The sequence below is a fragment of the Rhinolophus sinicus genome, chromosome 8 (genome assembly GCF_057876585.1).
Source record: "Rhinolophus sinicus isolate RSI-liver-muscle chromosome 8, RSI-T2T, whole genome shotgun sequence".
NCBI classification, from domain to species: Eukaryota; Metazoa; Chordata; class Mammalia; order Chiroptera; family Rhinolophidae; genus Rhinolophus; species Rhinolophus sinicus.
Window position 1 is genome coordinate 17218785 of NC_142508.1, and position 15646 is coordinate 17234430.

Consider the following 15646-nt stretch of genomic DNA (forward strand, 5'->3'; position numbering starts at 1 on the left):
AGAGATAAGCGTCCCCACGGTCAGAGGGGTAGCAGCTGTGGGGAGTCAGCCCTGGACCTCGCTCACTTCTTGTGCCTGCATCCTGGGCTGCCTGCCACCTGCCACACGCTGGTGCTGCCCTGCAGGGGGCAGAAGGAGGACCAGGTGTCCTGGTCCCAGCCCTGTGTTCACATGTAGCAGACATGGCCTGTGACGCCCACTGTGGGACCCTCTGTGGATCCATGTGGGGTCCTTCAGGGGCTGCAGAAGAGGTTTGGGGGATACCAAGTGCTCAGTTGCCTTGTGGGCCACTCTGAGAGCTGGTGACACAGGGACTCTGTGCCTGGGGTGGGGACCAGGACCGTGATGAAATACGGACATGTGCCTGCACACACACACAGACACCAGAAACCTAGATAAACACGTGCAATACATGTGTGTACAGCTCTGTGCCCTGATGGGCGTATGGGCAGGGGACACACATGCAGCTTGCGAAGACATCCTTGTAGGAGAAAGAACATGGATTTTGAAATAGAAAAACTCTTTCTTTGAAAAGAAAAATCTCTTTTTTAAAGAGAACTCTATTTTGAATTCTTTTTGTCACCTATTGGCTGCGTGACCTTGGTGTGTTAGGGACCTTGGCTAAAGGATCGGGGGACCCTGTTCTCATTGCTGTGTTCCTAATATTTCAACAGAAGTGAAGGGGAAAGTGTTGGACTGAATTGAGATCACCTCTCTGCTTGCTCAGCCTGCTTCTGCTGAAGCTGCTGTCTGGGCCCCGGAGGGGAGAGTTGGCTCCCTTCTCTCCTGGAGCAGCAGGCAGGCAAGGCTGCTCCTGAAGAGAAGGCTGCGAAGATTACAGACCATCTCTTGTGTTCATTTCCTCCTCCAGTTATAACTTATAGAAACTGTGTCCTCATCTGATGTACCTTGTGTGTGGCAAGGAATAAGCAGAGTGACCTGTGATCAGGGCTCTGCATGTGGACAGCTTGGAGCCAGCACTAGGGAAGCACTCACCATTGTCCCCGCCTGTCACCATTGTCCTGCCTGTTAGGACTCGGGGACCGTGTTTTTCCAGGGCCTGTTTATCATGGCCATCTGCTTCCAGATGAGGGAGACAGTGCCACATGTTAGTTAGGGCAGCTTATTCTCTGAGGCCCGGTTTTCTGATCTGTAAAATGGGGCTGAGAATGACAGCCCCTACCTCGTAGACTTGCTGTGAGGGTAGGTCACATGCACAGAGCATTTGTGTCCTGGCATAGAGTCGGCTGTTGGTGGCGGCTGCCCACATTGGACATATTACATGCCTGTATAATGCAGCTTCTTGTATATGTACGTATGTAGATGTAAAACAGATACTCATTCGGGATTGCAAACAAACACGCACACACCCCTCTCAGGCAAGATCACACTCCTTACCCCACGCTGCCACCCCCACGGCCAAGAAATCCTTTTCAGGGTCTGACCAGAGTCTCTGTGAAACTTGGCTGGGGTCCAGGGCCTGGCTCAGATGTCTGGGTCCTGCATTATTGAGCTCAGGAGCTTTGTTTCCTCCTTGCTCCTGTGCTCAGCTTCTGGTTCTGTCTCTAGGCTCCAGCCCCCTTCCCCATGGCGCAGGCAGCCACACCTGGGGAGCTAGGGCTCCCTTGTAGCCCCAAACAGGCCTTGGCTCTGTACAAGCACCTCTTCTGGTGCCCTGCTGGCCTGGGCCAGCTCCGGGCTGCACTACGGCGGGTGAGAGAGGCAAGGCCCTGTCTCCAAGCGGGCAGGCTCTCCATGGGGCCTGACTCCAGCCTGCCTCCCAGGGCACATGAACGCTGGGCCTGTCCCTCGGGCCTGGAGTTGCCCACCCTGCTGCTGGAGATGGAACGGAGCCGGAGGGCCCAGGAGCAGGTAAGGCCTGACTGGGGGTGTGGCAGAGTGCAGAGCGGGTACCCCCTCACATCCTGGCGCCCCATCTTTCTGCAGCTCCTGTGGGACTTGGAGCTGCTAACCGGGGCAGGGCTGGGCCTCTTCTGGCCTCCCCGGGCCCAGTTCTGTGGTCTGAGGGACCAGGCCCAGTGTGCATGGAGCCAGCGCAACAAGCCCCGCAGTAGGACAGGTCGGGGCTCTGAGCAGCTGACGAGCGGGGTGAGCAGGGGCTCGGCTGAAGCAGGGGGGTCGGTGTGACATTGGGCGATCATAGTGGTGAGGGGAATGGAAAGAGTGTGGGCATTGGAGACAGATGGATCTGGTTCAGATCTCTGTTCTGACGCTCTTTGTGGACTGTAAGCCTCTATTTCCTCAGCTACAAAATGGGGAAGAGAACAGATCTTTCTCTGATGGCTCCTAGAAAGACCAGTGAACTCATCCATGTACAAGGTTTAGTGCCGTGCCTGCAGCACTGGACCAGCTTGCTCTGTGCAGGCTGTTACCATTCCACGGCTAACAAGCCTCTTAGTCAAATCAACCCTGCAGTGATCCCTAGAAGCCTTTAGACATGGCTGCAGTGTGGGAGGAAAGCAGGCCTGGCAAGGGGTCAGAGGGCAGAGTCACTGATGTCCAGAGTGCCCCTGAGATGAGACCATGAGCGGCCCCAGCCACAGGGCTGGAGGCTGGGCCAACCCCTCTAAGAAGGAGGCTGCTATGGTGATTGGGAACTCGGACTGTGCCTCCAGGCCCAGCTCAGCCACCAACTGCTGAGGCACTTTGGGCAGGTTGGCAGCCCTCTCTGGGCTGAGACATCATCAGCTGTAGCAGGAAGGGGTATCATGTAATGACCACTAAGGAAGCATCCAGTCAACATTGTCAGCCAGGGCTGCAGGCTCATCTGAAGGCTTGACTGGGCAGGAGGGACCCCTTTCCAAGATCCTTCACCAGGAGGGGAAGGGAAAGGGTCACCCAAGGGCATGGATGCCAGGAGGAGGGGTTGTCCCTGGGGGTTTTCTTAGAGGCTGCCGACCATCCTGGGGGATGGTGCCATGGGGACTAGGCCACCTCCCGACCCTTCCAGAGTTCCAGGCTGTGCTCATCGCCCCAGGCTGGGGACTGTCTGAGCCAGAACCATCCAGCGGGGTGAGTCTTTCTCCCAGGAAATTCTGTTCACTCTGTTTCCACACAAAGTGACCAAACACTGCCCCTTTCCTGATCTCCTTCCATGGGCCTGCCCCGTGCCCCCTCCTCATGCCCCAGGCTCCTTTTGGGGCTCTCACTCAGCTGCACCCATATGGTCACTCCAAGCCCCTGGAAAGTGTAACCCCCAGTTCCAGCTCCCAGGATCCAGTGGTGGGTACAGGGGCTGGGGCAGGCCTCCCTGGACTGAGTTTGGGTGTTGGGGTGAGAAGGTTCAGCGGCCTGCTGGTGGTGGGGAGACTGGCAGACAGGCTGCCCCCCTCCAAAGCCCAGATGCAAGAGGTGCATCTGAGGCAGCCTTTGCACTCCTGCAGGGGACAGGCGGCAGACCCATCATCAGCCCCGGATTTGGACAAAGCCAGGAGTGAGACAGACCCAAGGTGGGAGAGTTTTGGCAGGTCTGCAGAACCCACACCTGGTAGGTTAACAGGAAGGGTCGGCAGCCAGGACAGCAGGAGCCCCTGGGTTGGCATGGCCAGAGCAAATTGGGAGGAGGCAGGGAAGTCCTCGCCCGAGTCCCAGGATTCCAGTCCACTCCTCACTCATTCTTCATCTCATACCTTTTTATTGGGTATTGGGCCACCCAGGGACGGCAGGGAGGTTTTCTTTTATGTGCCAGTTCCCTCTGATTGATAGCAGCTGTCTCAGGCACTGTGTCCAGGAGGATTTTGAGGCCAAGCTGGGGCTCAGGGTAGAGAGCACAGGAATGACGGGAGTAGGTAATGGAATAGCAGCTCTGTGCTGCCTGTTGGCCACCCTGACGCCAGACACTAGGGATACACAGAGCACGAGAGAGTCTTGGCTCCATCACTCGGTCCTCTTCTCTGAGGAGACCACAGCCTAGTCAGACAGCATGACAATAAATAGGCAGAATTCAGTGGGGTAGATGCTGTGAGCCCTGGACCTGTTAATTTCAATGAAACAGACTCTCAAAGGATTTGTTAAATAATAAACCCAGCAAGTCCATAAGCTTTTAATTGTTCCATCCTGCATACGAGAGGAGGAAAGTGCCAATGATTATGTTCTGATTGACAGAGCAGTTTTTACAAGTATATGATCTCTGGGGATTACAGGGATATCAATTACAACATTATTACCAGAGAAATAAGGGATCTAATAAGACAACAGACCAGAATTACAGAGGTACGGGGTTAGGGGTTATTTTCACAATTCATGGCAAAAATTCCTAAAGGCTTGGGAATCTTATCAGAACCCCTTTGTTCAGAAACTCTTCAAAAGAAAGATTTATTTTCACAGAGAATATAGTCATTTTGTTACTGTTATGAATATTCACACATCCATATTGCATAAAGATGAAATGTTCTTATGAAAGTTCTCAATTTAAGACCTTATAAAATCAAATTCTTTTAACTCGTTTTATGGATGCTGAGCGACTCTCCTTCCTCCACAGCTGCAAGGGAACAGTGACATTTCATCTCCTTTTTTAGATTCCTTTTGTTAATTATGAAGACTTGCAGTTTTGAGGCCTGGCTCTGGCCTAAAATTTCACTTCTTGAATTTCATTTGGTTTTGCTGTCAGAAACTAAGAAAGAGCTAAAGAGGATTTTTCTTAATAGTAGTAGGGACGTGAGGTGCATACAGTGGCTTTCTTTATGGACCTGGAAAAGCACATCAGGACAAAGTGAGGGTGTCCTTATGAGGCCCTTCCTGCTCCCAGGTATCCCATGGTGGAGGAAGAGGGTGTGAAGGTTCCCATAAGGAGGTCTGCCTTGGCTGGGAGGATAGGGAAAATGGGCTGGCTGTTGGCAGGCAAACCTGACAAGCAGGCACATAGTAGGCTGTGTAAATAAAGGTGGATGATGGGCAGCTATCAGCGCACCGCCTCCCTTCCCCTGTGTGCCAGGGACTCCGTAGGTTTCTTGGTTCCAGTTCAGGCGGAATGTGTGAGGGGTTGGGACATGAACTGAAGCTCCCAACACCAATCTTTGTTCTTCAGGTTGCTTACAAGAGCTGAACCCCGCCACCAGCAGTAGCTTTGGGGAACCAGGAAGCTCAGAGTTCAAGGTGAAGAGATTGAAGTGTGCTGGTCAGGGGCCTTCTCACATTGGGGGCAGCAGGGGTGGAGTCAGCCTCCAAGGAGGCTGCTGGGGTGAGGCAGGGCCACTACCTGTCACCAGGTGGGGCCATCAGTGAAGCACCTTTTATACTATATTACATGGTTTTAACAAATTTAGGAATCAGGCAAGAGCCATAATGGAAGTGAGGCCCACAGGGCAACCACTGGGGTTTCCAGGCTCCCCTGGGGGAAGTGGCCCTGCCACAGGGATTCCCTCACAAGCCTGGGACAGAATGCTTTTCTTTCTCAGGAACTGGACCAGAAGGAAAAGAGGGGCCGAGCAGAGCCCACAACCCAGAGGCCCCTTCGACCATCATCTGGGAGCCTACAGGGGAGAAAGGTCACTCAGGAAGCTCCAGGACTCTCAGGCCTGCCGTCCCAGGGCCTGCCAGAACCCCAAGGTCCTCCTAAGGGACTGGGCTGGAGCCTGGGCCAGGACAGAGCTGACCTTCAGAAACTGCTGAGGATAGAGATTCCTCAGGGTCAGAGAGAAAAGACAAACCAGGGTCAGAGTGGGGAGGCTACTCGGCCTCTGAGGGAAGAGGTCTCTGGGGGTCCAGGCTGGGAGACATCTCAGGGTGAGAACAAAGATGCTCTTCAGGGTCAAAGAGGAAATCGCCCTGAGCGCCAAAGAAAGGAGGTGCTCCTGGGACCGAGGAAGGAGACCCCTCAGGGTGAGGAAGTGAAGATCCTTCAATCTTCTGGAGGGGGAGGCCGGACCTCACAAGCCTGGGAGGTGGCTCAGGGAGAGGCGCCTACACAGCCCCAAGAGGAAGGCGACTCCCTGGGGACTCCGGGGGACTTCTGCAGGTCTCTGGGAGAACAGGTGCCACAGCCTGGGAGAAGGGAAAGCCCAGGTCCCTCGGGAAGGAGCACCCAGCTGATACAGGACAAGAACGATGGCCAGAGACCAGAGTCAGCACTGGCCTTGGGAGAACATGGGACCGGCCTGCAGGAGGCGCCCGCTCCTCTTCCGTCTCCGAGGCCCCCGGCCGCGCTGCTGCTACCAGGCCCCGGAACGGTGATGCTAGCGCCCCCGAGCACCGGGGCCTCTGGGCAGCAGGAGCGCCCTACAGGTCTCCCAGGGCACCCAGGGATGGTGAGAAATCGGCACGGGCTGCAGGACTCGGGGGCAGGCCCCGGTCCGGCGGAGCAGCAGGTGGGCGAGGAGTGGGGGCCGAGGGCGGGTGGCTCCGCGAAGCTCCCGGGGCCCCTCGGGGAGCGGAGGGGCGGTGCTGAGGCCTCGAAGGCTGCGTGGTCCGAGCCCCCCGGTACGGAGGCATCGGTGGGCGTGAGCACCGCGCAGCGGGAGACGGCCCTGCAGAGACTCCTGGAGCTGCACCGCGCGGCCAAGCGCCGGCGGCGACAGGACCGCGAGCAGCAGCGGCTCCGGGTGCGTCCCCGAGCCAGGCGGGCCAGCTGGTAGACGGGGCCCCGAGGGCAGCCGGCTGGCCGCTAACAGCTGCCTCCCCCAGGTCCTGGAACGGCTCCGCATCGCCAGAAACCGCCACTGCCAAGTGCACCCTCTAGCGCTCCCACCCAGCCCGGCTCAGCTCCCGTCACAGGTAAGGCCCCCAGAAGAAGGCGGTGAGGGGCGGGAGCGGACCTGGGCACGACCTGGGCTCCGTTGAATGCGTGCATCACACACTTGCGCTGTCATCCACCCAAAGCAGGGAGGGAGAGGAGCCGGAGTGGGGGGGGGGGCGATGAGCGGAGGCGGGGGGACGCGAGTCTGTCCCGGTGCTGCCCTCTGCTGGCTCTGTCGAGCCTTGGGCTGGGAGGCGAGGGCGCTCAGCCCCCACACTGCCCAGGAGGACGCGGCCCAGCAGCGGCGCGCCCTGAGGGAGCAGCTGGAGCACGTACACCGGGAGCGGACTGGACGGCTGCGGGCCCTCAGGGCCAGGTGAGGGGGCGAGGGGAGGCTTGTGGGGTGGTGGCAGTCCCCTGTCCCTGGCAGCTGGGGTGACAGGCCACTCTCTCCTCAGGAACACCCAGAACTTTCAACAGCTACTGTGGCCCCCTGGCGCTGAGGAGCCTGCGCCTGGAGAGTAGCGCTCACCCTTCTCAGCCCCCTCTAACCATTGCTGAATCCTCAAAGGGATAATCAAAGAGAGGGGGGTTGAGGAAAAAGCAAGAGGGCAACCTGCAAGTATGAGGTCGTTTCAAAGGCCCAGAACGCGGGCCTGGGAGAGCCAAACACGCAGACACACACAGCAGCTTCTTCCCACCTGGTGGGGCGTGATTTCTTCTTCCCTCCCCCAAGCCCACTGCCAGGCCCAAGGTCAGAGGGCCAGGTCCCTGGGGTCAAGCAGTTCAAAGGCCCCGTTCTTGCGAAAGAACGATTCAATGCGGCACATCTTGCAGGAGACCAGTTCTTTCTTCACGGGGGGGCCTGGGAAAAGATGTCATAGGCCAGTAATGGGTTTCTGAGAAAGCAACTGGCAGAACCAGGCAGCCCTCCTGCCCAACCCTAAAAGTCTGCCCGTGTTGTATACACTTTGTCAGTGTGAAGAAATAAAAAGAAGTGCTTCTGAGGAGTTGGGACTATGGGAAACGGAGTGTGCTGGGTGCCCAGATCAGGAATGATGGCAGAATACCAGTCCGCCGTGTGCCATTGTGCCATCACTGCTCCCAGCTTTAGGATCCTCCAGAGTGGGGTGGCGGGACACCCAGCCCTGCTCACCACAAAGACAGACAGAGCAAGACTTCTCTGGGACAGCTGGAGTTTTCGACCTACTGCTCCCCATCTGGAGCTCACCAGCTGCTTTCGTTGGAAATTGCTCCCTTTACTGCCCCTTTAGAGCCCTGGGGAAAGTAGGGGGACTTTGGGGGAAAACTGTCAACTCTGTGCATCCCCAACTGTCCACCTGTTCTGTGCAGGCACTCCAGCAGCTGGAGAAAGGGACATGATTGAGTAGTTTGTTTGACATTCATGACCACAAAGAGCAAAGGGACTCAGCATCACCCAGCAAGCCTACAACACTCCCTGGCATGTTCCTTCTCCCTTGAGTTTCATCTCAAACTACACCACTGCCTTTGCTCCTCCCCCCTCCCCGCCCACCCCCAGCTGATGACCTTGACTCAGCATAATAGAAAAAGCAAACTCAGTCCAGACGGACAGCTTTCCCACCAACACCATGTCCCTACCCGTGTCCCGTGTCCCCTGCCTCCCTTCCCGTCCGACTCCAGAACCTGGAGCTCCCTAGGTGAGCTCATCCAACCTGACGGCTTTAAAGGGCACCTATTTTCTAATGACCCTAAATTTGTATCTTCCGCGCAGACCTCAATCCAGAGGGCGACTTCCGTAGTCACATACCTAACACCTCCAGCACATAGCCATCGCTGACCTGTCTTCACACACCCTCCAGCCCTGCTCCTCTCTGTCTTACCTGTCGCAGCTGCTTCAGCCAAACACCTGGGCCTCGCCAGTGCATCCTTTCCCCTTTCTCTCATTGACTCCATCAGAAAGTTCCATTGATTCCTCCTCCTTCTCCTGAATCTAATTCAGCTGTGCTGCTAATCATCCTAGCCCGAGCCATTGTCCTCTCTTGCCAGGAAAGCTCAAAGCAGCTGCCTAACTCATGTGCCAGTCTACGCCTTCCCCCGAAAAAGCCATCACCTACAGAACAGTCAGGGTTTTGTTTTGTTTTAAGTCACCTGCTTAAAACCTTCCGCTGGCTTCCCCTCACACTTAGAATCAACCCCGAACTCCTCCTCGTCCTTGTCACTTAGCTCTCAGCCTTTAGGTCCCCAGAGGCATTTTTCCTGCCCCGACCCCATCCCTCCCTAGTCTCATCGTGGAACTTGTCCCTCCTGGACATTTCCTTGCGTTTATGGACACCCCAGAAAGGAGCGTCCATGTCTCTCTCACGCCTCGTGCCCCGAGCACTGCCTAACTCATAGCAGGTACCCATTTGTGAGGTGATTTCCAGGAGGTTGGGGCTCACCCAGCTGCCAGCCATATGTGAAGTTGCTGGTGATGGGGAAGAGGTAGCGCATCTCTGGCATGTCCAGTTTTCGGGTGTTGAGGTAGTTGTAGCGCCCCTGGAAGTCGTGGGAGATGCCTTCGTACAGCAGGGCCCGAGTGGCAGGCAGTACTGGGTACATTTCTGACTGAATGGGAGCCTTCAGGGCAGGGCTAGGGGCCCTGCGAGGGACTGCTTTGGGGGCGCGTGGAGGTGAGAGTGGGGTTTTGGGGTACAGCGTGGGCAGTTTGAGGGGCAGGTGTGCTGCGGCCTTAGCCTTCTGCTTGGCCTTCACCATCGACCCGTACTTGCGGTACCATTCACAGCGCAACATCTTCTCCCTCAGGAGGTCCTCCTTCCAGAAGTTTTGTTGCACCGTATCCATGTTGAGTTGCCGTAACATGGTGGCAAGGGAAGGAACAGTACCAGGGTAGCTGCAGCTGAGGGGTAAGCACAGCCAGCAGAGTGCTTCTGACAGCAAGTGGCTGCCCAGGGACAGTCACCAGGCAACCAAGCCTCACCTCACACAGGGCCAGGGTTCTACTTGCCATGCCCTCAGCAGACCTCACATGCCTTGCTTCCTGAGGCGGCCTCAGGCCAGGGCCCACTGGCTAAGAGCCCTGATCCCCAAACCTCTTGCAAGACCCACGCCTGGTCTAGTATCACAAGCTTCCAGGTTTCCTGTGCTTTCCACTTCCATCCCTGAGGGTCAGGTCCCCTCTCAGCTAATACAGACTGAAGTAAGGGAGCCAGGGTCCCAGGCTCAAGCCTCCTTCTGTTCCTCTCTGCCAGAGCTGGCTGTCACTGACTTAGAGGACCAGCCCTGGAGTTATGGCCTCCTAGCACGATCTTCCTGGTCCAACTCCTCTATGCCTGGGTCTTTGGCAAAACCTTTTCCAGCCCTGCCCATCTAACCCACCCCAAAGCGACCTCCCCCATGTGTCCTTTCTAGCATCAAGCCTGGGTTTAGAGAGAAGAACGTTATTTTAATTTAACATCAACAATGACACTATAACAGCCCAGGGAAGAGGTAGTGGAAAGAGAGGACACTCAGCTTCCTGTTCCCTAACCAGCCTTGATTTTAATGGCAGAGCCCCAGTAACCTGGAAGCACCTCCCCTGGCCTCTCGATGGAGTGGGAAGGGACAGGGAAGTGGACATTAGTGGCTCATAACTTAGAGAGGGGCTGATGGCAAGCCTGGGGAGAGGCGGCAGGGCTGTAGGGAGTCCCCTAGCGCAGGTCTTCGGCCGTGAACATGCCCCTGGCCCTGCGCAGGATGGAGTCCTTGGCAGCGTCATAGGGGTGCTCCTTGGACGGGATCTCCAGGACGGCGGGAATGGAGCGCTGGTGGGCATCAAGCGCGTGCCGCACCATCTCTGCGATGTACTGGTTGATGAGTATGATGCCAATGTCGTCCCGGTTCAGAAACTGCCTGTTGGGAGAGATGAGAAGGGAGTCCAGGGCAGCACACTGGTGGGCTGGGCGACAGAAGGGCACGGCCTGACCCAGACAGCGGAGAACAAGAGCAAAGGCTGCTACTCAGCTCTCCATTCTCTCCAGAATCAACGGCACTCAGAAGCTAAGGGCCCTGGTGGTCAGGCGTCTACCTCCCCTGCCTGGAAGGCTCCCCAGGGAACTGGTAACGAAGATTAGGGTGCATGCCAGTGTATTCCATATGTATTAGGTTGGTGCAAAAGTAATTCAGGTTTTTGCAATTTAACTTTTTGAACTGCAATTACTTTTGCACCAACCTACTAAGGAGAGGATAATAGACATGTCTGTCCCTTTGCCTTTGCATAAAGGAAAAATGGAAAGACAAGGAAGAAGCTAAGTGGTTATCCGTGGGGGTAGAGGAGGGAGGTAATGAGGTAGAAGAGGACAGGAGCGGGAGTGAGACTTCTCAATGTGTATACCATTTAAGGATTAATTTGCAAACCACATGAACACATTAACTTTTCAAAGGAAAACAAATTAAATATTTTTAAAAAGGGGGCTGTCTAAAGTCCTAGAGGTCTGTGTTGATAAGGGCAAGGATGAATCAGAGGGGAAGTGTGGCATAAGCCAAAAGCACAGCATAGGAAGAGGAAAATCGTAACAAAGGAACCACACTTTCTGCACAGAGAACCGGGCAGTGGGCTCTTCCTTTCTTGGGATTAATATATTTATTCATTAAAAACTATTTACTTTGTATTACAAAGATATACACCTGAAATTTATATGATATCATTAACCAATGTTACCCCAATAAATTTACCATGTTTCCCCAAAAATAAGACATAGCCGGACAATCAGCTCTAATGCGTCTTTTAGAGCAAAACTTAATATAAGACCCAGTATTATTATATTATATTATATTATATTATATTATATTATATTATATTATATTATATTATATTATATTATACTATAATATTATACCGGGTCTTATAGTAAAATTTAAAAAACTATTTATTGAGCACCTACTCTGTGTCAGACACTAGGGTAGGTTAGACTTGATGATCGCTGAGGTCTCTTTTGGTTGGAAACATAGCAAGTTCTTAGAACAAAATGTGTCCTTCTCCCGTGACAACTTGGGTCACTTTACCAGACTGCTAAGAGATCAGCAGAGATCGGCTTCCCAGGTCAGGGCCTATCCTACCCCAGGCAGCAGGAACCTGTCTCAGCCGGCAGCTCAGGGCTGGGCTGTTTAGGGGAAAACAGATGACAATGCTTTTTTCCTGAGACTTGGCAGCTGGGCCCCTAGAGAAGGAGTGAGGGAAAAAATAGGGGGCTGGCACCCTCAGTTCTCGTCACCGGGGCACTGCCAGCATTAAGGGACATACCTGCAGAAGGTAGGACACAGTCTTCTGCCCACTGCGCTCAGGACAATGAGAAATTCCCAGATACACTGGAGAGCAGCACAAGCAGAGTGGGGACCCCGCTTAGGCAGCAGAAAGGTTTGCGACAGGGTTCAGATCCATGTGACTTTGGTACGTGCCTTAACCTCGCTAAGCTTTAATTTTCTTACCCGTAAGTGGTAATAATAACTCTTAACCTTATAACAATTATAAGTCTCTAAGGGAGACGAAAAGACAAGAAAGCCCGAGCCCAGGGCTGCCTAGGTGTTCACTGGGTGTGCGGTTCCGTTAGGGGTCAACTCGCAAAGGAGGCGAGTGCTTGCAATACCCGGAGCCTGCACTACTGGAAAACTGGGGGAACCCCTGCAGCGGAGCTGACGCTGGCGCCTCCAGGCCTGGGCGCTCCGGACGCACAGCTATGGAGGGGCAAAGGGGCAGGTTGGGCCGAGGGGCGGCGCCCGTCACGAGCTCTGTTCCCCTTCTTTCCTGACACACGGTCATGTGAGGGGGGAGCTCGTGGACCTGACACCGCCCGGGTCCCACCGAGCCCTCAAAGGGAACTTAGGGTGCGGAGGCGTCTGTTCCGGAAGGGCGGGCGGGCCGAATTCCCTGACCCTCGAGGCCGGGATCGTAACACTTCGGCCCGGGTCTGGAAGCCGCGCGCCGCCCCCGCCTTCTCCCAGCGCTCCCACCAGGCAGCAGAGGGTCCCGTTCAGGCCTCGCGGGCTACCGTACCGGAAAGTGTCTTCGATCTCATTGATGGTTGTATCCTTCTCCACCACCAGGAAATTAGGGTGGCGGTTCTTGTTAAGCTCCCCTATGCCGCCCAGCAGGAAGCCGGTCACCGTGTCTTCATCTCCGATCACCGCAATTAGCTTTCCCCTGCCCGCCATCCTCACAGACAGCAGAGCTCAGCAGCGACCGCCTGACGTAGCCAAAGCCCCGCCCCCGCAGTGCCCCGCCTTTTGGGCCGCACCCCCACCCTTTAGGCATGCGCAGTGCCACCATTCCGCCCCCCGGGACATGCGCATTAATAGCAAAACTGCCTCAATCTGAATACGCCTGCGCCATAAAGAGAAGCCGGAATCCGGAGACTACGAGTTCCAGAAGTCCGCGCGGCATCACGGGTTCGCTCGGGCGCTTGAGATCGTTCATTCAACAAACGTGTTGAGCCCACTGCTGTTGGACGCTGAGCCTGCACAGGAGGAGAGTGTCTGTTCCTGAGCACACGGTCTGGGTCTGTATCGTTAATGTGTGTATGTAACTGTAGCACGTAGTTAACAGTTACGTATTTGTTCGGTTAATAAAAGGATGAACAAGTTGATACTGTCTGGTGAGGTCAAGTCAAGTGAAGAGGCAATTACAAAGCAGTGTGTTAATTGCTAAGCTGTGAGAAGTACGTGGAAGCACACATCAGGGGTAACTAACCCGTGGGAAGGGGGGCGCTCAAGAAGGTCGCTAGTAAGATAAAGGGGATAGGAATTAAGACGAGAAAGGGGAACAGCCTGTGCAAAGACTTAGTGACTTGAGAGCATAAGTGCCATCAAGAAAGTTAAAGATGTCACCCCAATGAACTTTAATGAAAAAAAAAAAAAAAAAAAAAGATTAAAAAAAAAAAAAGAAGAAAGCTAAAGAATCTGGAAGTGGTCCTGAGGACAGAGTTATCCTGAAGCCACCAAAGGATTTCAGGCGAGAGAGTGATGGCGGCAGACTTATGTTTTAGAGCTAGCGTTGTGCAGAGGCAAGACTGAAGGAGAAAGCATTGTGGAAAGAGATGATGGTGGCCAGAACTCCGGCAGTGATCATGGGGAACGTGGAGAAGCAGATGGAACTGAGAGACAGGTAGACAGAATGGACAAAAGTGGTTTTCGGATTGGTTGGTTGGTTTTGGGAAATGAAGTAGAAAGGCCCGGGGGACTTCCAGGCTTCTGGTCTGTGCAGCTACGTGGATAGGAATAACATTCCTGAGAATGTTACTTTGTGAAGTGAACGTGTTGAAGAAGAAATGTCCACTCTTTCCTCCTCCCTTTTTAACAACCCGGCACCCTGGCGTCTGGCATGTGATTTGGGAAGTTAGAGTACTTGAGACATCCAGATGGTCTGGTCTGCTGGTTGTTTGTGGGATAGGCTTGGGCACATCTGGTTTGAATCTCAGCCCTGCTACCTAGACGTATGATTTTGGACTCATCACCACCATTCTTGGGGCCTTGTTTTTTTCAGATAACAGTATGCCCACCTCATAGGCTGTGGGAATTCAGGGAGGTAGAGCCCATAATTGCTCAGCTCCAGGGCCATCCTGTGACTGGGGGAGAGCAGCTGGGCTGGATATCCATAAACATATCAACACACAGGTGGAGGGCAGCGAATCATGCAGAAAAAACCCCATATCAGGGGGTGAGGCAGAGGGAGGGCAGAGAGTGAGGAGGGGTGTGTGTAGAAGCCCGTGGCTCACTGCCTGGCACAGAACTGGCCCTTCATGGCTACGAATGGTTGGATACCTAAGAGAACAGATCCCGCCTCAGTGGGTCTGTCAGATAATAAGGAGCTGGGACCGCCACATTCATCACAAACTCCTTCATTCAGCCGGCGTTTATCAAATGTGGCCATGAAGAGGCTGAGGACACAAGATTAATGAAATATCATTTCTGTCCTCAAGGAGCTCCCTCAGAATTAAGGGGAGAGTGAAAAATACCATGGGGAGGGGGGCAGACGTACAGAAAGAGGGGTCTTAAAGGGCAGAATTCAGAGTAAGCGAGGGAGGGGAAGGGAAAGGAAAAACTTAGAGGAGCAAGAAGGCAGATAGGCTACTAGTACTGAGTGATGAGGGCGATTTGGAGCCAACCTACCACCATGCACTGCAATGTCAAGGGACGGGTCTAGAGTTGGGGGATCATTTGAGTGAAATACCTCTTTGCTTATTCATGTATTAATTTGTCACACCTGTCTGTGTCAGATTTCCCAGGGTCAGGAAGCTCCGTCTGGTGGGGGAGACCGACCCAAGGATCCATAGTCACAGCTCAGGGTAGTAAATGCAGCTAGGGATGTGCCCCAGGGAGTATGGGAAGTGGGGAGCGACCCGGGAGCGGTCCAGGAAAGCTTCCTGTTGGACAGGAAGATGAGGAGGGTGGAGAGGCCAGGGTGTTCCCTGGCAGAGACCCAAACTGCAACCTGGGTGCCTGGGAAACTAGAGGCTGTAAAGAGGGCTTGGAGCTGGAGGGTGCGCTGGGGAATGAGCACACTACCCAACTCGGGGGGCTTCTGGAATGAATAGGCGGTGAGACTGGACCTGAACCCAGAGGCTTTGGATGCCTTGTTAGGAAGAGGAGACTTGAGCCTGGAGCAGGAGGGAGTCACAGGAGGGCCCTGAATTGGAAAAGGGCATAATCCCTTTAATATGACTCTCTCTGGCTGCTGCCTGGAAGGCGGGTTGGAGGAAGCTCGCTGGGGCCAGGGAGGCTGGTGGGTCAGGGAGGCTAAGTTAAGAGGCTGATTCAGGAGGGCAGCCCTGATTTGACCCAGGACCTGGCTGGAGTGAAGTTTCCTGGATTTGCCTGCCTGCTGGGTGAGGAGCATTCCTGTTTGAGTCAGTGCTCACTGTTTTAAGGTCCTAATTTGGAGAACATCCTTTAAGATCAGGCTAAATGGAAACTGGCCTCCCAGTAGTCCTGGGGCAGTCT

General features: G+C 54.6%; 3 protein-coding genes across 6 annotated transcripts; 1 reads left to right on the plus strand and 2 right to left on the minus strand.

Annotated features, from left to right (window-relative positions):
• Positions 1-60: 60 nt before the first annotated feature.
• LOC109457215 (uncharacterized) lies at positions 61-7704 on the plus strand. 4 transcript variants are annotated; one of them, XM_074315618.2, is made up of 9 exons: positions 61-1872; positions 1948-2109; positions 2972-3033; positions 3405-3508; positions 5048-5115; positions 5418-6560; positions 6643-6732; positions 6979-7070; positions 7153-7704. In XM_074315618.2, exons 1-9 carry the CDS (start codon positions 1588-1590, stop codon positions 7217-7219), a joined length of 2073 nt encoding a protein of 690 aa, XP_074171719.2. In that variant the 5' UTR covers positions 61-1587; the 3' UTR covers positions 7220-7704. The 4 variants fall into 4 exon arrangements, with proteins under 4 accessions (XP_074171719.2, XP_088656054.1, XP_088656055.1 ...); XM_088799928.1 differs by having other exon boundaries at positions 61-2109; XM_088799929.1 differs by having other exon boundaries at positions 61-2109; positions 5418-6326.
• SPMIP1 (sperm microtubule inner protein 1) lies at positions 7450-9970 on the minus strand. Its single transcript, XM_019751619.3, has 2 exons — positions 9115-9970; positions 7450-7559 (listed from the first exon to the last, which is right to left on the minus strand). Exons 1-2 carry the CDS (start codon positions 9533-9535, stop codon positions 7450-7452), a joined length of 531 nt encoding a protein of 176 aa, XP_019607178.3. The 5' UTR covers positions 9536-9970.
• Positions 9971-10097: 127 nt separating this feature from the next.
• Positions 10098-12919, minus strand: ATP6V1F (ATPase H+ transporting V1 subunit F). Its single transcript, XM_019751606.3, has 2 exons — positions 12705-12919; positions 10098-10564 (listed from the first exon to the last, which is right to left on the minus strand). Exons 1-2 carry the CDS (start codon positions 12860-12862, stop codon positions 10363-10365), a joined length of 360 nt encoding a protein of 119 aa, XP_019607165.1. The 5' UTR covers positions 12863-12919; the 3' UTR covers positions 10098-10362.
• Positions 12920-15646: the final 2727 nt, after the last annotated feature.